Source organism: Eretmochelys imbricata, chromosome 2 (genome assembly GCF_965152235.1).
Source record: "Eretmochelys imbricata isolate rEreImb1 chromosome 2, rEreImb1.hap1, whole genome shotgun sequence".
NCBI lineage: Eukaryota > Metazoa > Chordata > Testudines > Cheloniidae > Eretmochelys > Eretmochelys imbricata.
In genome coordinates, this window is record NC_135573.1 from 236,176,865 (window position 1) to 236,200,672 (window position 23,808).

Below are 23,808 nucleotides of genomic sequence, written 5' to 3' on the forward strand. Positions count from 1 at the left end.
TACTGCAAAGGTTCAAAACCGAGGCAAATGTTTGTAAGAACTTTCCACTGATTTGTTTAAAATGATGAAATAATTTAGAGACCCCAGCAATTTTGAGGTAAGATGGTGCTGAGTGTACCTTCTGGGGCATACTCAGTTCTCTCTAACTATTGTATAAAACTAAGATGCACTGTGACAGACACCTGCTATAGTAATTTTAATATGGCAAAACTATGATCTGTTTTTGTGGTAGGGCAGGGGGAGATGGGCTAAAGAAATCACACTGGCATATGTGCAGTACATATTTAATAAGGTTTTCCCACTAAGCTTACAAAGTGCACATCTATAAAAGGGAAGGCTATAGAAAGATTTTGTTTTCATTATTTATTTATTTAAGAAAAGGCAGTCTGGAAATGAAGGTAGGAATTTCCATACATTAAAAGATTAGGGTTGTACAGTTAACATACCATAATTAGTCACATACTATTTCATAAATATAGTATACGTATTTTTCCTACAACCATAGATATATATAGTTTCTAAATATTTTTTCATTCCTGTAGATTTACACTAATTTCACTTTTGTTTGCAGGGTTGTAACTGTACAAGGAAAACAGACTCAAAGAAGAGTTCTGTGGAGCTCAAAAGCATGTCTCTTTCACCAACAGTCCAATAAAAGGCATTACCTCACCCATCCTGTCTCACTAATTTTGCTGCCATAATGGTTCAGTAATGTATAATTTTAACAGACTGTCCAGTCAGTGCTCTTCTCTCTAAATCACATATTTTAATCATTTAGTCAGCATCCATATATGGCACATTCTCTTTTCAAAGAGTGGTACATTCTGCAATTCAGGGAATGAGACTATTAAGTTAAATTAACTATCAACATGGTGATGAGGCTATTAACTATTAAGTAAAAATAGCTACCAACAGAGGTGATCTGTATACATCAGCAAGTTTATACTATTGTGCTATGTTGCATACAGAATATAACATGTTGTGTAACAGTTTACTTTGAAGCTTCTAAAAAACACAACTGTCTGGCATACACAGCGTATTACACAGTATCTAAGATTGTAGAATTGTATATATTCTGTTTGAGAAATAGTACTGGATCATGTACTACAGGATAAATTATAATGCATACATTATGAATAAGGCTACATGTTAGTTATGGGTATTTTCAGTAAAAATCATGGACAGGTCATGGGCAGTAAACAAAAATTCATGGCCCATGACCTGTCCATGACTTTTACTATATACCCCCTCCTCCAAAAGCTTACTATTTACTTAAATATGAATGCTTTTATAAAAGCAAGTAACATTAGTTAAGAAACTGAACTAGTCATGTGTGGTAGCAATACAGTAGAACCTCTGAGTTACAAACAACCTCCATTCCTGAGGTGTTTGTAACTCTGAACAAGACATTATGGTTGTTCTTTCAAAAATTTACAGCTGAACATTGACTTAATACAGATTTGAAAGATTACTATGCAGAAGAAAAATGCCACTTTCCTTTTTAAAAAATAGTTTAGATTTAACAGTACTGTAATGAATTTGCGCTTTTTTTTTTTTTTTTTAAATCTCTGCTGTTGCCTGATTGCGTATTTCTGGTTCCAAATGAGGTGTGTGGTTGACTGGTAAGTTCATAGCTCTGGTGTTCATAACTCTGAGGTTCTACTGTACTGGTTACTGATTAGAAATATCAGTTAGGTATATTTGTACAGTACCTGGCTCACGGGACCCTGATTCTGATTGGGCCCCCTACATGCCACTGGAATGTAAAATATCAAGAATATTAAAACATGATATTTAGAAACCACTGAGGAACCACAGACTCATTGATCCACATCTCACCTCTGTTCAAAGTAACTCTGGAGAGCCCGAAGTCTGTCAATTTAACATGGCCCTCATTAGAAATTAGCATGTTGTCTGGCTTCAGGTCCCTGCAGATATAAAGGTACTGAAATAAGATCGGAGTATAGACAATTTAGCATAAGAAAGAAGGGAGGAGAAAGCATTAAGTAGAAAGAAGAAAAGGAAATGGCCCACCTTGATTATCATACACATTGTAAGGAGAGTGATCACTTTAGATAAGCTATTACCAGCAGGAGAGTGGGGTGGGGGGAGAGAAAACCTTTCGAAGTGATAAACACCCATTTTTTCATGGTCTGTGTGTATAAAAATATCCTCACTGCATTTTCTACTTTTATGCATCCGATGAAGTGAGCTATAGCTCACAAAAGCTTATGCTCAAATAAATTGGTTAGTCTCTAAGGTGCCACAAGTACTCCTTTTCTTTTTGCGAATACAGACTAACATGGCTGCTACTCTGAAAGTAGAAAGAAGTTACTCAACCAACAATGGGGGCATTTATAGTTCTCCAGGATCAATATTAGAGCCCATTTTCCATTAGAAAACCAATTTTAAGTTCAGATTCTAGAGCTGTGTTAGAAAATTAAATGTTTCTTCGCATTAAACATGCAAAGAACATCATGTAGCCTGAAATATATGCCACAAGATTTGTGTGTCGCATAATTTTAATTTCTTGGGGAGCATGTCAAACTGTCTCACTGAGGACTACCAAATTATTAGTACATACTAGCATTTGACATTAAGCATTACTAGCAATTGGCTATAGATTTCAAAATATATTCCTTGAAGTGCTGTAGTAATATAAATTGAAGAGAATATTTCATCACTGGCGGAGAAGAGGAGTCCCTCCCTTCTTCTCCCCAATCTTCCCACAGACGTGGGAGCCTTCAGGGGGCACTGGGGACAAAGTAGGCAAGTTCCTCTTCTTATTCTCTTTGAGGGACGAATAAAAAAAAAAAAAAAAAAGACTAAAAGTTCCCTCTCTCTTCAAAAACTATGCTAGGGATGGATATTCACAAATTGACACTCAATAGTTAGAGGCTGATGACGTGAGAACTGGACTCCACAAGGATTACATGCTCATACCATAAAATGAGCTTTAACAACAAACAATTTATTGATTTGCAGTCATAAAACTGCATATTAGATTTTTACCTGTGGATTATCCCATGCCTGTGAAGATAATCAAGAGCCAATGCTGCTTCAGAAATATACTTCACTGCCATTTCTTCATCAAAATAGCCATATATGTGGAGAAGAGATTTGACATCTCCACCAATAAGATATTCCATCACCTGCCATTGAAAGATTTAATGTTTAAAATGAATCTTTATTTTTGGTTGAGATATTTAAGAATACACAATTATGAGCTACCTTTTTTCTTTTCAAGAAAGGAGCATTTCACATGGGGTAAAAGCAGATAAAAGAATTCTTGTGGTAGTTTAACTCATTTCCCAGGCAAGTCACGGAAGCAATGTTTAATTATATTGCTTTCTGTTTAGAAGACTTAATCCAGATGACCTGGCCAATAAAACATTGCTCTGATGGACATAGAAGCTTTTTATTGCTTCTTTTTGTAACCCTGGTCAGCTTTTCAATAGGTTAGACTGATTACAAATAACACTTCCCATGATAGGAAATATAATTTGATTAAGCAAAATTCAGTGTCAGTCAAGGATAATTGATCCCAAATTTCACAAAATATCTGTCTTATCAAGTTTAAAGTATCTTAATGATTGTATTTTGAAAATGTAAGTACAGAATACAAAATCCAGGCCCAAATTTTCAGAGATGAGTAAATCCCAAGATTATGTATATGATTAGAGTAATTGTGCATTCAAGAAACTAGAGAGTCTGTAATTATGAGCATGTTTAAAGGCCCAAATGTAAAAAATTGAGCTCTGTTTTTCCTTGACATAATCGGGGCAATAACAAATGGTCTGAATATGATCCTGCATTAAATGTATTTTAAAAGGTTAACTTTTTAAATTGTAATTTATTTGGGCTGCCCAAACCAATATTAATGCTATTGCAGTGTCTAAAGACATTCGATACATCTTGCATTTAATTTTGCATTAAATTTAATCAATACTACAGACATTAAGAGAATAGCATGTTTCACAAAAGCAAGATTTTACAAATCCACTCACCAATAGTAAGAAGGAAGCTTTTTGTGTCAACAAAGTGTCTTCCTCATCACTTCTGGCAGAATCTAGGCTTTCATTTAAAAAAGTATGGGTCCAAAACCCTTCTGCATAGCTGGGGCACCTCTTGTATGGACCCTGCTCAAATCCTACTCCAAGTTTTGGGGAGGGAGTGTTAAATTGCTGGTTCTACCACAGAGGAAGACTTGGCCTATATTTATCTCAACAGCCTGTCAGAAGCCTGTGCTAGTCTTTATTTTATCCTTCAATCATCCTGTTCCCACCTACCCCAATTAACTCTGCTAAGTACTGGCAGCAAGAGCATACATTTTACTGTTAATGATTTACTGGATATTTTTCAAGGCACACACACAGTCACTCTGAACCCACAGTCTTCTTAAATATGTGGCTCATTTTTATTTTGGACCCAAAATTGTGCTAGGCATTCTTGACCAGGTTAGCTACATGGAAGGACTCTGTTAGAAAGAAAGGGGGGTTAAAAGGAGTCAGGAAGAAGGAAGATATTAATCCCACATAACTACTCTAGTTAAGACCTCATATTGGATGAGAAGTGAAATGAAATTACCCAAATACCCAATCCTCATTATTGCAAGATATTTTCAAACATTACAATTCTTCTAATGAACTTCATTCTCCACTATGTTTTCAAAGCTGTCTTAAAGCAAAGTAAACCATTTACTCACCAAGTAGACATTGTTAGCTGACTGAAGTGAGTAGTATAAGTGTACAATGAAAGGACTTTTGCTGAGAGCCAATGCATCTCTCTCTGCCTGGACCTGGTGAACCATGTTTTTATTTATCAGGTCTGCTTTTTTGACCACCTGTAAAACAATTCATGTAGAAATGAATTCACAGTAATAATTTGCCATACTCATTTATTTTCAAGAATACACATGCTGATAAGGATAAGCTACATCTACACTAGAGGACTCTGCCAGCATAGCTATATCTGCAAAGCATTTGTAATATAAATAAAGCTTTACTAAGGTTATTGAGGTTTTAGGTCTAGGGGTGGAGTAGAGGGGACTTTATAGAGCTCCTAAGCACTGCATTAGTCCCCCTATTTTTAGAAAAAGGAAATTAAAATATACAAAATTTAACTAGTAACTGGAATTTAAAAGTAACAATAAGGTTTAATTATTTGTGAATGTGTACCAAGGACTATTACAGACAAAAATATGCACTTAAAATATGCAAATAATAGTTAAAGGAAGAAGAAACCTCAGACACACTCACAGTTCACACCACTTCAAATGAAAAAGTATAAAATATTACACTGCACATTCCAAAACAACCTTAAATCTGCCAGCCAAGACCCACCCACTATTCAACAGGAACATGCTTATCACAAATAATGGATGTTTTAAAATCATTGACCACAAATGAATTACAACATTTGCAGAAATGCTGACCCTGCTCCCACTTCCCGGTAAACAACACACCAGCCTGGTATGATGAACAGGATGTTCTTAAGCGTGTAGCCTAGATGTGATGTGTATCTGGCAGTTGTGCTTTTCTCATATTGGAAGGATGCATAGGGAAAGAGCAGTGACATTTTTGTACAAGAAAACTGGAGGAGGAATGAGCTTTCTGCTTCATTAACATACTAGTCAGGGAAGGACTGATTGTCTTTAAATGGAGGGCAAGGGGCAATATAAATATCCCTATCTCTTAAACATAAGCCAGTGAACTAGAAGACAGCAACTAAGCCAGTGATGGCTAGTGAGGACCTGTAGCCTAAAGTGTACAGTAGAACCTCAGTTACAAACACCTCAGGAATGGAGGTTATTTGTAATTGTTCTCTCAAAAGTTTACAACTGAATATTGACTTAATATAGCTTTGACATTTTACTATGCAGAAGAAAAATGCTTTTAACCATCTTAATTTAAATGAAATAAACACAGAAACAGTTTACTTATCTTGTCAAAATTTTTTTTTTTAAATATCCCCCTTTTTAAAGTAATTTACATTTAACACAGTACTATACTGTATTTGCTTTTTTTGGGGAGGTGTGGGGTGTGTCATCTCTGCTGCTGCCTGATTCCATACTTTCAGTTCCAAATGAGGTGTGTGGTTGACTGGTCAGTTTGTAACTCTGGTGTTCGTAACTCTGAGTGTATCATTTACATTGGGGGGTTTAACACAGTTTCTAATCAATATGTTGAAGTTGGACAAGGATACAAGGATGGCTAAAGTTGATTTTAAAATGTGATATTTAATGCGTATGTTACTTAAGGGATTATATGAACTGTAAGGATTTGAATATTTATCTTCCTTCTATATTTCCCAATGTTTAAATGCTTAGGCCATTGGTTCTTAACCTGAGACTCATGATCATCCTGACATATTTATAATGGGAGAAGGTTCCAAGTAATGAAAGGGAGATCCCAATGGGAAAACTGTTGAGAACCACTAAATTAGTGTATTTCTTTCTTTTAATTTTAACATTCTTTGGTATACACACATTTCAACTTTAATGTTAACTCAGAATCTTGGATTGCTAATTTAGTTAGCTGAAGCTTCTTGCTGTATGTCATAGATTCTAGAGACGTATTCAACTCACATGGGGCACTTAGAGGGCTAAAAAGTGCAGACAGATACTAAACTTAAAGTTAATTTTTCATTATGTAAAGTCTCCTCTAAAAGCATTGTAAGTTGGAAAATTTCTCTGATGACAGCAAGCATTAAATTTACTTTCTAACCAGTCATCCAGTTTAGAAGGTTTAAATTCTTGCAGGATACATCCTTCATTTACGTGGACACTGCTTTCCTTCCCTAGTTGCCAGTAATAAGCTAACTTATTTTAAGTTTTATGTGAAATCAATGCTCAGTTTCAAACTAGTGTGTGCAGCCATTGGTAAAATATATAACGTATAATTAGAGATTCAATGTAGAATACTTATTGATAAAGCCCTACTTAAATTGTGGGATGATTGTTAAAAACGGGAGGGTTGGGGGGGGGGGCCTGAACTGCAGACAAGCCATGGAAAATTGTGGAAAAGCAATAACAGACCTTATTATTTGCAGTAATAAAGTCCATTATTACTTTTCCGTGATTTTCTGCTGTCAGCCACCTGTAGAATCCACAATATCGCAGTTAAATAGGGCCTTACTTATTGAACATTAAACCGCATTAAGTCTAAGAGTGAATCATGGGAGGGAAGGATTTTTAAACCTCCAAGAAGCTAAACACAGAAATACTCAAATACTCACTGTAATGTCTTAAATGGTTTGCTAACTTAATTTTATATTAAAATATTAAAGATAATATTTGTGCGGACAACTTTTTTCAAAGGAGGTAATATCAGTAGTGAAACTACCCATTTCTTAGCACGTATGGCAAAATTTAGTTAGAATTATGACTGGGTCTTCTAAAGAAAAATATTTTAAGTGTAGAAATCTTGCCTCTGCAATTAAGCAATACTGCTATCCTCTATGTAAAGAAGTTACATGCAGTGAAAAGAGTACATTTGTGATAAGTAAAATGTATGTCAGTAAAATATCCCAACCTTAACTGGCTAATTTTGCAGTGGAAAAAATCTAAATTTCTGCATAAGTAAGAAAAATGAAATGTCAATTTCATAATCAAAAGTAATCTAACAAATGTTGGTCTTCTCAGGAGAAAGCCTCAGCAAACACAAGCAATTCATGGTGACAAATAGCTGTCTTTGTTAACTGTGAGACAAGGTGGGTTGAGGTACCTTAAGAAGAGCCCTCTGTGGCTCAGAAGCTTGTCTCTCTCACACAAACAGATGTTGGTCCAATAAAAGATACTATCCCACCTATCTTGCCTAATATTCTGGGACCAACATGGCTATAACTACACTGCATACAACATTTGTTAACTTTGACCTTCAGCAACAATATCATATTGCATCAAACATGTCCTCTGCCTGTGCCATTACACGCGCACAATTCAAATCCAATGCAGATTCCTCCGCCCCCCCGAAAATACATTTTAGCTGAGAAATGCTGCAGTTCCACATTTCACCCACCAGAGGCCACTGTGGTGCTAGAATAGCTAGAAGCCAACTGCATTCATCACAGCACCCTACCCGCGGACCCAAGTTAGGCCAGACAGAGTGAGGGCATACGGGACTGCTGGGAGGGTGGGTGTCATAGATTGACACCCCGGGATGGGGGTAGATGTGCTTGACTGAACAGAAGAGGCTTGTGGTCAGCCAGGGTCTGAATGGGGGAGGCTCCCCAATGATTCTTCACCTCCCCGCTAAAAAACCTGTTCCATACTTCTCCCACCCACACCCAACAACTTTCCAGGTTCACTCCCAGGCTCCTTCCCTCTCCCTCAGCCCCTCCATTACTCCTGACTCCCCCAAGCCTTTGCACTGCTTCTGAAGGGTGAGGGTAATACATTTCTGTATTTCAGTTTAAATGAATTCCCCAAAGTTCTTTATTAATATGCCTAGTAAGGAATCTGTCAAAAAAAACAACAACAACACTACCTGAATATATTTTTTTGGGTCTATATTGTTAGAGATATACTGGCTGACAGGTATATTTCAAAATTTGAAATAAATTACCAAAATAATTGAAACTGGCATGATTATATTGTGTTATTTTGACAACTAAAATATGCAGAATTTTGTAGAGTTTTAAAATATGAGCAGAATTTTTCATTTTTTGGCGGAGAATTCTCCCAGGAGTAACTTATCTAAAGAACAAATTCAAACTGGTATAAAACATACACTGGAGATTACCATCCATCAGTAGATTAATTCCCTGTTCATTCCCCTTGAAGCATCTGGCATTGGCCACTGTTGGAAGACAGGAGACTGGGCTAAATGGACTATTGGTATGCCCAATACAGCCATTCTTGTTTTACGAGAAGCCAACCATTAAGGCATTAAATGCTCTCAAAATATATTACAACAGTTTAGCATCAATTCTGCAAACACTTAATCATGCGCTCAACTTTACTACTGTGAGTAGCCCCATTGATTTTAATGCAAGTAAAGTTAAGTATGTACATAAACATTTTCAGGATCAGAGCTTTTATAAAGAAATGTCTCGTAAACACACAGGTATACTACATTCAAGGTCGACACATTGATTCATCCAACTTAATAAGAACCTTTTCCTTTGTGTGCTAATTTCTTTCATGTTTGGGGTTTTTTGGTTTTTGTTTGATTTTTAAATCAAAAGCTTAACACAGTTACCCCCATGAGCAACCCAAACAAAATGATCATAATGAAAGTTTGTGTGAGCATTCCATCTGTGCAATATATCAGTTAAGGGTATGTCATCCCCAAAACCATAATTCCAAAAGACCCAGTCTCAGACACTAATTTCCCAACACTGAAAATAATCAGCCCCCTAGATCCTGTTAGCTAATGAAAGGAATTCTGTCAATTTGAGATTACTCAATATGAAAAAGGGAATTTAGAAGTTTATGGGAGTATACTTGCTCTGGGCTGTCAGTCCTGGCAGTAGGGCTCCAGGCTGTGCTGACAGCTAACAGGCGAAGTAAGTAATACAATGTCTAGGTAGGCACTGCATTGCCCTAACTTCATCAACCTAAGCGCTATGCCTCTCTCAGAGATGGAGTTTTAGAGTATGTCTATACATACAGCGCTTCAGCAATGCAGCTGTACAGATACAGCTGTGCCACTGCAGCGCGTCTGGTTTATTTTATTTAGTGTCTGCATAGTCATCTAGCTAAGCGATGGCATCTTCAGTGGCACGATACAGTTCTTCTAGGCCAGGGGTGGCCAAACTGTGGCTCCGGAGCCCCATGCAGCTCTTCAGAAGTTCATATGCGGCTCCTTGTATAGGCACCAACTCCGGGGCTGGAGCTACAGGTGCCAACTTTCCAATGTAACAGGGGGTGCTCACTGCTCAACCCCTGGCTCTGCCACAGGCCCTGCCCCCACTCTACCCTTTCCATGCCCTCGCTCCTCTCCTGCTCCTCCCAAGCCTCCTGCCCGCCAGGAAACAGCTGATCGGGAGGTGTGGGGGGTGGTGGTGGTACTGGTGGGTGAGAGACGCTGGGAGCAGGTGGGGGGGAGCTGCTGACAATTCTGGCTCCTTCTCAAGCTCAGCTTGGCCACCCCTGTTCTAGGCCACCACTGAACCTAGTCAGCAGGCATTCAACAACGTGAGTCATCATCTGCGTTGTGCCACAGCTGCACAAAGGGCTGTCATGAAGGCCCCAGCAATACTAGTTGGCTGCACAGAGACCTTGTCCAGTCTGGAACCTGTTCAACAGGGACCATTGGCGACGAGGCAGGTCAAAACCAGGCAGGCAAATTGTGGGATCGGCGAGGAGGGACTGGTTGGGGATTATAATAGCTATCCATTCCTCTTGCCAGAGTGTTTCTGCCCTAACATCCTGGCGTGGCGGATGAGACCATAATGGGAGACGTGACGGCATAGTGTGCCTGGTGAAGACGCTCTATGCTAACAGGAGAGAATTCTCCTGTCAAGGTTCCTCCCCCACTCTGAACTCTAGGGTACAGATGTGGGGACCTGCATGAAAACCTCCTAAGCTTACTTTTACCAGCTTAGGTTAAAACTTCCCCAAGGTACAAATTAATTTTATCCTTTGTCCTTGGAATATCCACTGCCACCACCAAATTCTAACTGGGTTTACTGGGAAACGTAGTTTGGACACGTCTTTCCCACCAAAATCCTCCCAACCCTTGCACCCCACTTCCTGGGAAAGGTTTGGTAAAAATCCTCACCAATTTGCATAGGTGACCACAAACCCAAACCCTTGGATCTGAGAACAATGAAAAAGCATTCACTTTTCTTACAAGAAGACTTTTAATAGAAATAGGAGTAAATAGAAGTAAAGGAATCACCCCTGCAAACTCAGGATGGTAGATACCTTACAGGGTAATTAGATTCAAAACATAGAGAATCCCTCTAGGCAAAACCTTAAGTTACAAAAAAGACACACAGACAGAAATAGTTATTCTATTCAGCACAATTCTTTTCTCAGCCATTTAAGAAACCATAATGTGATATATACCTAGCTAGATTACTTACTAAAAGTTCTAAGACTCCATTCCTGGTCTATACCCAGCAAAAGCAGCATACCACAGACACAGACCCTTTGTTTCTCTTCCTCCTCCCAGCTTTTGAAAGTATCTTGTCTCCTCATTGGTCATTTTGGTCAGGTGCCAGCGAGGTTACCTTCTTCTTCTTAACCCTTTACAGGTGAGAGGATTTTTCCTCTGGCCAGGAGGGATTTTAAAGGGGTTTACCTTTCCCTTTATATTTATGACATCTCCCGTTGGCATAAAAAAAAATATCACCTCAGTGAGCAGCAGAAGCTATGTCGGCAGGAGAAGCTCTCCAGCTGACAGCCCTGTCCACACAAGCACTTATGTTGCTCAGTGAGGTGGAACATTCACACCTCTGAGCGATATAAGTTTTGCCACCATATGCTGTAGTGTAGGCATAGCCTTAAGTCAAAGTAGTGGGCAACTTAAATCAAGGGGAGCGCACACTGCCGTGTAGACCAGGCCTGAGCCACTCAGCTGCGGGGACGGCAGACAGAGACAACACAAAGTTCCAAGCACAAGTCTGCCTTGAGACCACCGCAGGGCACAACAAACAAGGCGTAGTGGGGTCAGCCAGGGCACCACTGGAACAGGAGCCGCCTGCACACGCCCAGCTGCTGCTCACGGACCCCTGACTGGGCCCAGCAGCGAGAGTTCATTTTTCCTCTCGGGTCTGAGCTCCGGTTTGCTGAGCGCAGCCCGGCCCAGCCCTTCCAGCCCAGCAACCTGTTCCTTGAACCCAGCCCGACTCACGGCTCCTGCGCCCGCCCAGCGCGCCACAGGCCGCGACCCCCCTGCAGCCGCCCCCTCAGGCCGGGGCCTGGCCGCCAGCAACACGCACTCGCCGCGCAACAGAGCGCGCAGGAGCCGGGCCCCGCTGAGGTCTGGGGCCCACGGCTCAACTTCAGACCTCCCAGACTGGCACATCGCCGGCCTGACTCTCCCCCAGCGGCTCCACGCCCCACCCCTCCCGGCTCTTCCCAGCGGGAGGGGGACGAGCTAGTCAAGCTACTGCGAGCCCGCGGCTCCCCTGCCCAGGGCTAACGTGGGCCCAGACGGGCGGGCGATCACTGGGGACTGCGAGCTGGCTGCCGGGCTATCGGGGTCCCGGCTGCAGCGGGCAGCGCTGGGCCCTGCTGAGCCCGTTGCGCTCCGGGTGTGACTGCGGGAACCGGAGCAGCGATGAACTGCTCCCCCGCAGCGGATCGGGCCCTAGCCCCGCCGCTCTCACCTTGACAGCGTAGAGCTTCCCCCCCTTGCGGCCCAGGTAGACCTTCCCGAAGGCGCCCCGGCTGATGGGCTTCACGATGGTGAAGTCCTCGATGGAGGGCGGCCGGGGCACCGCGATGCGCCTCACCCGCGCGGCGCCCCTCTCCTCAGCCGCGGGTTCCACCGTCCCCATCACGCGACTCCGCGCTCTCCGACTGTCCCCTTCACCGCTCCGTGCCCCGCGCCAATTCAAAGCTAAGCCCCGCCCCACCTGCGGGTAACGTCATTGGCCAACTGACAGCAGCAGGCACGGGAGGTGGGCAGGACTTCCCGAGAGTCTGCGTGAGAGTGATAAGGGGAAGGGTGAAATACGAGCGCATGCGCAGTGACCAGTCTAGCTGGGGCATTGGGGAACGTGTAAGATCTGGGGAATCAAGCGAAGCTGGTTCTGACCAGTTGGACTGGTCTGTCTCAGTACAGCTGAACGCACTGCAACTCTGCCTCTAAATGTAAGTGACCCCAATGCAACTGCCTCTAATGCCTCGGTGCAACTGACCCCAATGCAACCAATCCCAATACAACTGCTTCCAATAAATATGTTAGTGCAGCTGCCTGTAATGTAAACAACACCTAACATCCTGTTACAACTGCCCCTACGTGTCGTGTAATTAAGGTCCTTCATTTTCAGTTTTTGCTGAAAAATTGCCAAGTTTTACAAAAGCTCTTATGCAGTTTTTACTGATTTTTTCATCTGAATTTTGGACCACTGAAGTACATGAAAATACTGATTATGGTCGGAAAAATCCAATACCTTACACCTTAGGAAGATGTGTTTATGCTAATAATAAATTAGTCTAAGTGTAAATGTGAGGCAGTTTGTTAAAGTAAGGCAACGCAGGGGAAGATATGTGTGTGTATATGTGTACATACTGTTAGTAAGACAAGGTAGGCGTGGTAATATCTTTTATTGGACCAACTTCTGTCCACTCCAGACAAGTAAGACAAGGTAGGCGTGGTAATATCTTTTATTGGACCAACTTCTGCCACTCCAGACAAGTGCTGATGATTGAAAAGACATAAGGAAAAAGTAAGGTTTCTTTTGGAAAATGTTCTTTTGTTAAATTAACAGATTTAAGGATTTCTGAACAACTGAAAAAATTAATTTTACATTAAACAAAATTCACAAATGTGTGTGTGACACTCTGTACCTCAAAATAGCACCCTGGAACCCACATATACACCACTGTGGTATGATTATGATATGTTTTGTACAAAGTACGCCTTGTGAGTGAGGTATCATTTAAAAGGTCTTGATCTGTTGAACATTATTATCTTGTTGAATTGCATGTACTATCATTGTATGTGAAGTTATGAAGTGTTGTTAAAATATGTTGTGAGTTTGGGAGATACCTACAGCCAGTCTTTCAGTGACAACAAAGGAGCAATTGACAAGACAGCATTACATCAGGACCAGCCAGACGTGTTGATGACCCACCAAGAAAAATTTACTCTCCCAGAGACACCTCAGAGAGGGCACATATGCAATGAGGGGTACCTAAACCCCATGTCACAGCAAGGATTTTTCTAGCAGCTGTAAGAAAGTATAAAAGAGAGACAGTGACATCATCACTTGGCATCTCTCCTCCCACACCTCAACAGCTGTAAGATCATCTAGAAGACAAAGACTTTGAACTGAGGGGATTTGTCCCAGGGTGAGAGGGAATGCAGCCTGTGTATTAGGAACTGTAAGCTGTCTGTAACCTTTATTAGAGTGAGAGAAGCTGTTTGATTCAAACCTAACTTAGTCTGTAGAATTTAGACTGCAAGTTTATTTCTTTTTCCTATGTAACCAACTTTGATCTCTATGTCTGCTACTTATAATCACTTAAAATCTCTCTTTCTGTAGTTAATAAATATGTTTTATATTTTATCTAAAACAGTGTTTTTGTTGTTGAGGTCACCGAGATTACGTAAGTTGATGGAGGGTGGGACAGAGTCCTCCTAAGTAAAGTGTTTTCCAGGATTGGGAACTTTGTTTATTATGTGCATTTGACTGTACTTTGTATAAGTCAAGTTTCATTGTTTCCCTGTATAGTCCATTATTTAGAGAGTTTCTTCAGTTTGTAGTGTGAGTCTAGAGACATTTAAAATAGAGAAAAATGTGATTCTAAACCACAAAATTTGGCATGTGATTACAGGGACAGGTGTACTATCTGAACATTTGATTAGCTCTTTTTTAAAATAAAATGCTGATTAGATTTCAAGTTGGCAGTGTCCCTTTAAAGTATGTGTTTAATTATTGTTCTCAAAATTTCCATTATAAAACTACTTTACCTTTTCCCTTACAGCAAGAAATTTGATGCCCATATCTCTGTTTGTTAGTTTAGCCAATGTAACTTACTTTCTTTTTTAAAACTAAAAAAATTGCTGGCATGTGCCAGCATGATTTTGCCGTTGAAAATTTGACTAGTCTGACACAAGTTTTATTTTGTTCATAAAAATGTAATACACTAAGATTCTGATCCTGCAATGAGCTCTAAAAGGGCTACCCAAGCAGAGTAGATTGCAGGATTAGGTCCTCCCTTGAAAAATCCTTAGATGCAATACCATGTACACAATAGAGCCTTGCCCATTCTAGAAAAAGAAAAATTGCCTATTGCTGATAATAGGTTTCAGCAATGGGCACATATTGTCAGCAACAGATAATTTTTCTAGTATGGACAATGCATGGATCACCAGAGTGTCTTTTCTTGGCCTTGGAATTTTCAGAAAACACATCAGGGAGAAAGGAGAAGACAGGGTGGAAGAAATCAAAGATGACAACGACAACAAAAAACCAGACAGGAGATACCTTATTTGTCTGTTAGAGGAGAAATTCTATTAATTGTTCAATGAGAGAAAGAGACACAAGAAGAGAGATCAAAGAAAAGAGAGAAAAGAAACAGAATAGCCAAAAAGGACAGAACAGATGGAGAGAGACATGGAAAGAATGACAAAAGGCGGAGAAAGAGATAAATATTATGGCATGATCCACACAAGACCAAATTCTGCCATGGTTTACAGCCATGCAACTCCAATGACCTAACTGAAATTGTACAGGTTAGGCTGTAAACCAGGAGAGAATTGGATTCAGAGTGTTTAAGCTATTGAGGTGTAATTTATTTTCTGTAAGTTTCTTCTGACTTTTTATTACACTGTAGTTCCCTAAACATACCACAGCTCAGTTTAATTTCAGGGAAGAGTAGTAGAATTTTGTTTCTGTTGAAACATGAGTAAAATTGATGCAAATAACTAAGGTCCCAATCCTGCAAGATTATCAATGTAGGCAGATCTCTCCCAGTGTCCATGCAAAGCCCTATTGACTTTGTGGGCCCATGTGACTGGTTCGTGAAGATTAGATGGCTTTAAGACAAACACTAGTTTAAAAAATATGACAGCCAATTTTTTTCTTCTCCTGATCTCAATTCCTGCAGAATTATCTTTGAGTAACAGTATTAGAGTACCAGCAATCCTGTTTTTGACAATTAAAAAAAATAGGTGCACTCTATAAGTATTGCACTACTCCCAAAATTAGAGAGAACATGAACTGCAACCTGGAATCAAGACATTCCTAAATTTTGGGAAGGTTTGGATTAAAGTGTAGCAACTCAGGCTATTTCCACAATGGATCTGAACGAAACCCTAGGAACTCTGGAACAGCTGAGAGTTGGATCTTGGATTTTATATTTGACAGCTCCAGTCTCTTTGTAATATAAACCTGATAGCCTTCCCATTTCCCACCAGTTGGGCTCCTTCACATCTTACTTCCATGAAGATCTGTTCATTTGTATCCTCAGATGATTGAATGTGGAGTACTGATTGAGATACAGAGGGCCAGATTTCAATACCCATATTCACACCAAGAGGTACCTTGCTCTGTGACTGAGTAATGCTTCCATGCCTTGTTGTCATGGAGTCACCTGGACAATGCTCTGGAACTATGAAGCCAGTCAGGACTCTGGGGGGAGCATGCCTCCTCTCTCTGAGTATATTGGCTCCAGGGCAAGAAGCTTACACAGTTTTGACCTTCCTGCATCTGACCTTGGCACACTCAGCATTCCCTTCCACACTGTGCGCCTCCTACAGTGAGTCTGCCCCGGTGGGGCTCCTGGGGAAGCCAGAGGGCCCTGCACCCCAACTCCACAGGCAGATGTGACTCTCAGCCAGCTAGTAAAACAGAAGGTTTATTAGTCAACAGGAACATAGCTAGAACAGAACTTGTTAGCACAGAAATCAGTGACTTTCAGCCAAGTCCATCTTGGGGGGAGGTGAGCCCAGAGCCAGAGCTCTGGCCCTCCCTCGGTGCCCCAAGCCACCCAAGAATGACTCGCCTCCAGCTGCCTGGCCCCTGCCCTGCCTGTTGCTCCTCCTCTGGCCTTTGTCTTGCTTCCCTGGCCAAGAGTCACCTGGTCACATCCCCCCTCCTGAGTCTCAGGTTATGAAGGGGTGGCCATAGCATTTGTGCAGGCAGCTGGAGCAGCCCACGCAAAAGTCACACACCCTTATTGTCACCACCTAGACATTGGTGCAATACTCAGGGAAACTGAGGCACACACAGCATTCATGCAAAACAGTAAGGGTCACATACAACATAATGAGGGAAAATCCGCACTACGTCACGCTTGCGCAGGGAGCAAAGGAGGGGAGTAGCTCCATCCTATCCCACAAAACTAGAGAGATGTTTTCAAGACTTGGGCAAAGAAGCCTTCTGCTTAATGGTCTAGAGTTACAATGCCTGCTCATTACCCTGGAAACTTGGCAGATGCCTTGGCAATGCCCACTGGCCAGGCCAGTGGGATGCAGAAGGGAAACCGTATATAGCTGGCTCTGCAGTCTCCAGGACCATATTAGCTATGTGGTCAGCTGTAATCTCCTAAATTTAAGGTAAAGGAGGCAGTGGTGCTACTAGGCTTGCCACCTCTTTTTCCAGACCTTCATGGGGATCTGCGAACCAAGAGCCCCATTTAACTTTAAGGGACATTTTAACTTCTGAACACCAAGCGCACCTTTAACTTTAGGACCATGAGTAGTCCCATTGATTTAGATTAAACCACTGATGACAGTAAAGTACGTGCATAAGTATTTGCAGGATCAGGGCCCAGAATTGAGGGATGTTTGCTGACCCTGAGAGCACCTGCTGGGGCCCTAGTGTGATGGACCCAGTGGAGTGATGTGGTGACTGGAGATAGGTGGGGTGGGGGCTGCACTTTGCTTTTCCTACTCCATATTAGTTAGGTTTTGCAAAAAGCAGGGGCTGCTCAAAAGCAGGCCTGTTTTATCCGCACCCCGGCTCTCTGTTTCCGAAACGTCGACCTCATCCTGCGACCAGCTGGACACAGCAGCTGATGCACGCAACTCACACAGCTGCACCCCCGCCGCGGAAATGGTTCGGCCCTATGCCCTCCCCCCTCAGGCGGAAGGAATGGTTTGCTCCCGTGCGCAAGAGCGTGGTAGGAAGAGGCTGGTGTGCGCGCATGAGACACATTGGTTGCTAAGGTGTCCGGTTGTTGTGGGGGAGGAAGGGGAGGTGGCCGGGCAGGAAGGGCTCGGGAGGGAGTATGACCCGGAAGCGGTATGCCGCGCCGTCCGTTTCCGGCACAGTTGTAGTTGGCCTAGTCGTTGCCGGCCCCAGGAGGCGGCCATTTTCCATGGGAGTGGAGCAGCTGAACGCTGCTTCTCCCGGCGGCCGCGGCCAGAGGGAGTGAGAGGCGAAGACCGGCGGGCGTGTAGATCGCCGGCGCGGGAGAAGGGGGAGTCGCCGCCGCCGCCGCCCTCATAGAGGGGAGGATGTTTTCCTTCTCTACCACCGTGCAGCCCCAGGTGAGAGTGCTGGCGCGCGGGTGCGACTCGGGATACGGGGGAGCAGGGGGGCGTTCCCCCCCACGCCCCACGGTGCTACTGAGAGGGAATGGGTCGGCTGGGCGGCTCCCGCCCGTTGCGTCGGAGCCGTCGCGCTGAGGCTCCGCCCCAGAAAGTCCTGGGGGGGGTCGGGTTGCAACTTGCCAGAGAGGCCAGCCTGGGGTAGCGGGCGGGGTGAGAAGGCGATTGCTGCTGTTGCTTCTTCAGGGAGGGATTCTGAGAAGCTGGCGGGTTGGCGCCCAGAGGTGAGACCTGGCCACTAGCTTGTCTCCTGACAAACACCTGCACGGGGGAAGCTAGCAGGAAATACTCCGATACCCCGACCCGGTCCTGAGCGGAGAGCGGGTTCCCCATCTTCTCTCTCGAGTTCTCTCCCCCGTGGTGGCTCGGCTAGGGAGTTTCTCTCTCTCTCTCGCTCTCTCTCTTTCTCTCCTTTCTGAGCTGACAAAGGAGATTGTGACACTTCCTGGGCTCTGTCACTGCATGTGTCGACGGTGGGAGGAAGGAGGTGTGTGATACAATAGACTAGCACAGTGGTTAGAGTGCTGGCCTGGGAAACTTCGGGTCAAATCCCTGCTTGGTCACAGACTTTTGAGCAACCTTTAAAAGTCGGTTTCTCTGTGCCTGGTTTTCCCATTTGCAAAATGTGGACGTTAGCACAGCCCTGCCTCATGGGTGTTGTATATTAAAAATTGTGGGGTGCTTATATGCCACAGTAATTGGAGGCCATATAAATACCTAAGAGAGAGACCTACATAATACACACAGTCATCCTTGATTGGATCTCAGCTTCTGACAACACCTAAGCTTCTGATAAATGTGCAGCTTTTACTGCCTTTTTTACATTCCAGATTCTGATGCAGTATAATAGAGTCTACACATGTCTTGTTCCTTAGCATTTCTTATTCCCTTCCTGTTAGGCCCAATTCCCTGCCCTGGTTAGATGCATGGGTGTTATACTATTATTTTTTTCTTGCTTGGGCTACAATATGGCTTACTAACATAGTTATAACACTTCCCCAGTTTACATAGAGAAGAAGTACTTTTGTAACAAATGCTAGTAACCAATAATACTGGCATGATTATTTGTCCTATTCACACAGAATGTAAGAGTAGAGATTTTAAGATTAAACCAAACAGAAAATGTCAGTTGTGTTAAAAGTACAATGTGTAAGGCTCTCTGAAAACTCTCAGGCTTGGGTCTGCCCTCAGGTTTTGTTTGTGTGACTTTTTAAATATTCCTGGTTCAGTTGAGCTAGTACTAGATTGTACACCATACTGGCACTTCTCTAGTGGCCTCTTTGGTTTTTTCAGGATTAAATTTTTTTCTCCCCAGGGGTGTTACTTAGCTGGCCTCAGCTTTTCCCAGGATCCTCTCCCTCATCCTTTACTTCGCTGATTTTAGGTATACTAGTTCCCAGTTTTAGCAAGCCTGGGAGCTACCAAAGCATCACTTGGCTGGTCTCAGTTCGGTGGGAAAACAATTGACTAATAAGATTAGCGCAGTGCATTATAAAGAAATAAAACTTTACGTTTAAAATATTTCAACTACATCTGTAAAATGTTGAACATGCAGCATTCTGGCCACATTTCTGGTCCAGCAAGAGAAGCAAATGGGGAGAGAGAGTCATTATTATATAGATTACCAGTTTACAAATTAATACTTTTGTTTAAACCAGTCAGTTGATGCACATATACTTTGTATTGCCCAGACTTAGCCCACTTATAAGCAAGCTGCCTAAGCAAGATCTCCTGGACAACTAAATTCTGAAAGAGAAAATGGAAGGTAGAACACCAGTGAAATCTAAAACTGTAGCAAAATTTCAGATAAATGCACGTATTTATTTGGCAAAGTTGAACTCTTTCTCTAAGAAAATAAAATACCTAGATTATCCTTTTGTGGCATTCTAGTCTCCTCACTATTTTTGTCCTCCATACATTCCATTAGACGAGCATTACACTTTTACCATATAATACATAGTCGGAAACTGGATGTGCTGTGGGATTCTGTTTGAGAAATCAGCTTCTTCCAAATCCTGGTTTAGCGGACACCTGCTCTAGTGTGATAGAAACCACTCTGATCCTGTTTACAAGATGAACCAATGCATTGTGGAGCCTGGACAATCACAGCTAAATGTGCTGGAAATGGCCTAACCTGACGATTACTTTAGATAAGCTATTACCAGCAGGACAGTGGGGTGGGAGGAGGTATTGTTTCATATTCTCTGTGTATATATAAAGTCTGCTGCAGTTTCCACGGTATGTATCTGATGAAGTGAGCTGTAGCTCACGAAAGCTCATGCTCAAATAAATTGGTTAGTCTCTAAGGTGCCACAAGTACTCCTTTTCTTTTTGCGAATACAGACTAACACGGCTGTTACTCTGAAAGCTAAATGAATGCATCTCTTAAATATTTAAATGGACACTTAACTTGAAATCTAGTCTTTGAAATAGGTTCATTTATTTCTCTTGTCTTTAGGTTCCTTTGCTTTTTTTTTATGGTTCTGTAATCACATTTACTTTTCAAATGTCTTTGCTCTGCTGCATGTGAAAGACGCTCTCAAACAGGAGATTGACTGGAGACAGAATGAAATTTACTTTGTATAAAGTGCTGTTTAATGAAACCAAACAATATTTTTTCTCTGATTTTTCAGTTACACTAATCTTAGAAGATATAATAATACTGAGAAAAAATCGGAAGTATAATTTTTTTTTAAACTGGCAGTTGCTTTCTCTTCTGACCGCTCTACTGTGAACTACTTATTTCCTGGGTCACTGCCACCCAGATATGGCAGTACTTGTCATATTCTCTCCCAGCTCTCTTGCCTATCCTCTTCCATCATTCTTACCTATACTTGTGTGAGGGCACAGCATGAATCCTCAGGCAAGGCGGGACCAATTAATGGCTTAGGCCACTGGGACTAGTATAGCTTAGCAGCTGGTGTACCTACGTGCATATTAGTCCCAGTGATATATGCCATTAATTGGTCACGTCCTGCCTAGGTATCTGTGTATGTATATTGGTGGGCTATGCACTGATACGGTTACAAGAAACCACATAACAATTTTGAACAACCATGTTGGTAGTATGGATACTTCAGACATTGAATAAACAAACTATCAAACTTGGCTGAACTCTGACCATAAAGTGGTGTGGTGTGATCGTGTAGATTGGTCCAAAGTGTTAGTGAAGTTAAGTAACTTAACAACATAGCTTAAACTACAGTAGGACTTCAGAGAAACTGATTTGTGCCGTTGGAAACCAAAGAAGCATTGCAATTGTTCTCACTTAATTTTGGGCAGAGTTAGGGAGAATCCTGCAAAAATAGAAGTTTAGGAGAGGGCATTGTGTGATTTACTATTAGACCATTTTACTTTCCTATATCATCTTTGTGTTGTTTTCTAAATCCAAGACTTCTAAATATATAAGTAGATTTAAAGTGGGTTTAGAAAACAAACATTTGTAAATTATCTAAAAAAGTATTAATAGTAGCAAAAGTTACACCAACATGTTTTAACATATATTATTTCTTCTAAAGAGAGACCTATGCTAGTTGTAGAAACTTTTCAGAAAGGATAAACTCCAAGATATAAGTAGAGTTGCAAAAATACATCAGAGGTCAACATTTTTCTTGAAAAGGCCCCTTTAATGTCTTCTAAGTGCGCTTCAATAATACCTAGGCAATTCTCTCCCAGGTGAGGTTGCGATGGCACCTCACACTATACATTGATCACTAACACAACAAACAAATGACAGGATCACAATAAAAGTGGCAAAACATGATTCGTTTTGCAATAGCTAATTTCTTTATCTGCTATTGTTAAGAAATTTATAAAAAGATAAATTTTGTGAGAAGAGAATATTTTTGTTAACAGAAGGCTAATGGGTATCTTAAGTGCAAATTGAGGCTGTCCATTCTTTGCTTAAAAGTTGATTTTTTTCCCCCTACTCTGTGTTTGAGTATCTAACATGTTTTGTACATCAGGCAACCTGGGTTCTGTTTCCTACTTTGGTAGACTGCCAGTGTGACTTAATCTGTCTTGCTTTTTTACTGTCTGATGATCATTAACTCTTTGTGTCTCCATCTGTAAAATGGAGATATCTACCCCTTGTACCTTAGAGGCAAAGTTCAAAAAGCATGTTGAGAACTTAACTTAGAAGGCACTGTATAAGATCATCATTTTATACAGTATCTGAGATGGGAATGTATTTAGATATTTAAATACTGAAAAGAAAATTCATGTATGGCATTATATTCTGTTAGTGTAATTGATTACATTAATCTTTCATTTCTACCAGGTTACAGTTCCTCTGAGTCACCTCATCAATGCCTTCCATTCACCAAAAACCTCAGCTACTTCTGTCAGCACAGCATCTATTCAGTCTCTACAGAGGGATACAGCCCCAGAACATGATGCTCAAAGCAGTGAGGTAATAAGAATTTTGGAGAGACGGGATTATATTTACATTTAAATGAGGTCTGAAGATTTTTCTTTTTTTTTTTTTTTTTTTAAATTGTCAAGTTTACATACAATTTGCTATCTTACAGCTAGTGTAGTATGTTTGATATAACAGGGAGCGGGAGGGTTGGATGGATCGCGGGTTCTGAAGGGGCCAGTCAAGGGGCAGGGGCCAGGCTGTTTGCGGAGGCACAGCCTTCCCTACCCAGCCCACCATACCGTTTCACAACCCCGATGTGGCCCTCGGGCCAAAAAGTTTGCCCACCCCTGCTGTAGAATATGGATGTTTTGTGTGAGCTACATGAGGTCATCATATGGGATGTATGTTTGACAGCCTTGATCAAGAATCCATCTTTGCCAGGTAGAACATCATGGGTTTTGAGCTGATGCTAGTGTAAGATCAGTGTTCTGCAGTTCTAGTTTTGTCATATTAACTGGCTTATGCATAATTAATCAGAAAACAAGTGAAACATTTTACTCATACAAAAGGGTAAATATTTTGTTTGATAGGATAAGGTCTCTCTCCTCCTCCCTCCCAAATAGGCACAAATGAGGCAAAGAGCCAAATTCTAGTTTGTAATATGTACGTTGACTGCCAACACTGGCATGACTCCCTGTGCTTGAGCCATGAATACAAAATCCCTTTCCCTTCAGTGTGATTATACAAAACAGCGATCAGAGCTTGTTTATCTGGGTTTCTACAATTGTTCAGTTTCTGTAATTTTTTAAAACCACTGTGAAATATCCAATATGCACATTTCCTCAATTTCTCACCCCCCCTTTCCCCCCCCCCCCCCCCAAAAAAAAAAGACTGGCAAAAAAGCCAGAAATTGCAGAAGATTCTGCACCTCAGTCATTCTGACTAGTGGATAGCTGCTGTTGCACATTCTTGGGGGATTTTTCTTCTCTCTGACAAAATAGCAACATCTCAAAGATTAGAGAGATGCTGGATGCTGAGAGGGGCAGGAAAATAATGCATCTGTGTGCTCAAACCAGAACAATAGTAGAAAACATGAATAAAAATAGATATTTTTATAAAAATCAGATTTTTTAATTTATATTGAATCTATCTTTTCAAATATAAAGTTATTTAACATTAAATTACGTTAGCAGAATTTACTGTAATATATTAAAGTAATTCACATTCGATTTAAAAAAAATAGTAAGCAGTACATGTGGTTACTAAAGTTTT

The 23,808-nt window shown here is 41.5% G+C and overlaps 2 protein-coding genes across 3 annotated transcripts in view; one reads left to right on the top strand and one right to left on the bottom strand.

Annotated features, from left to right (window-relative positions):
• The window catches only part of MASTL (microtubule associated serine/threonine kinase like), a 43,374-nt gene extending 30,917 nt beyond the window's left edge, over positions 1 to 12,457 (bottom strand). The window contains exons 1-4 of the mRNA XM_077809470.1: positions 12,280 to 12,457; positions 4,706 to 4,843; positions 3,013 to 3,152; positions 1,840 to 1,928 (exon numbers count right to left, since the gene is read on the bottom strand). Coding sequence (XP_077665596.1) covers positions 1,840 to 1,928; positions 3,013 to 3,152; positions 4,706 to 4,843; positions 12,280 to 12,450 — 538 coding nt within the window. The 5' untranslated portion in view covers positions 12,451 to 12,457. The remainder of the gene's footprint in view (positions 1 to 1,839; positions 1,929 to 3,012; positions 3,153 to 4,705; positions 4,844 to 12,279) is intronic.
• A 5,434-nt stretch (positions 12,458 to 17,891) lies between these two features.
• The window catches only part of YME1L1 (YME1 like 1 ATPase), a 32,091-nt gene continuing 26,174 nt past the window's right edge, over positions 17,892 to 23,808 (top strand). The window contains exons 1-2 of one of the 2 annotated variants that reach the window (XM_077808254.1): positions 17,892 to 18,116; positions 22,456 to 22,587. In XM_077808254.1, the coding sequence (XP_077664380.1) occupies positions 18,084 to 18,116; positions 22,456 to 22,587 (165 nt within the window). In that variant the 5' untranslated portion in view covers positions 17,892 to 18,083. The remainder of the gene's footprint in view (positions 18,117 to 22,455; positions 22,588 to 23,808) is intronic. The other variant, XM_077808255.1, reaches the window with a different exon arrangement.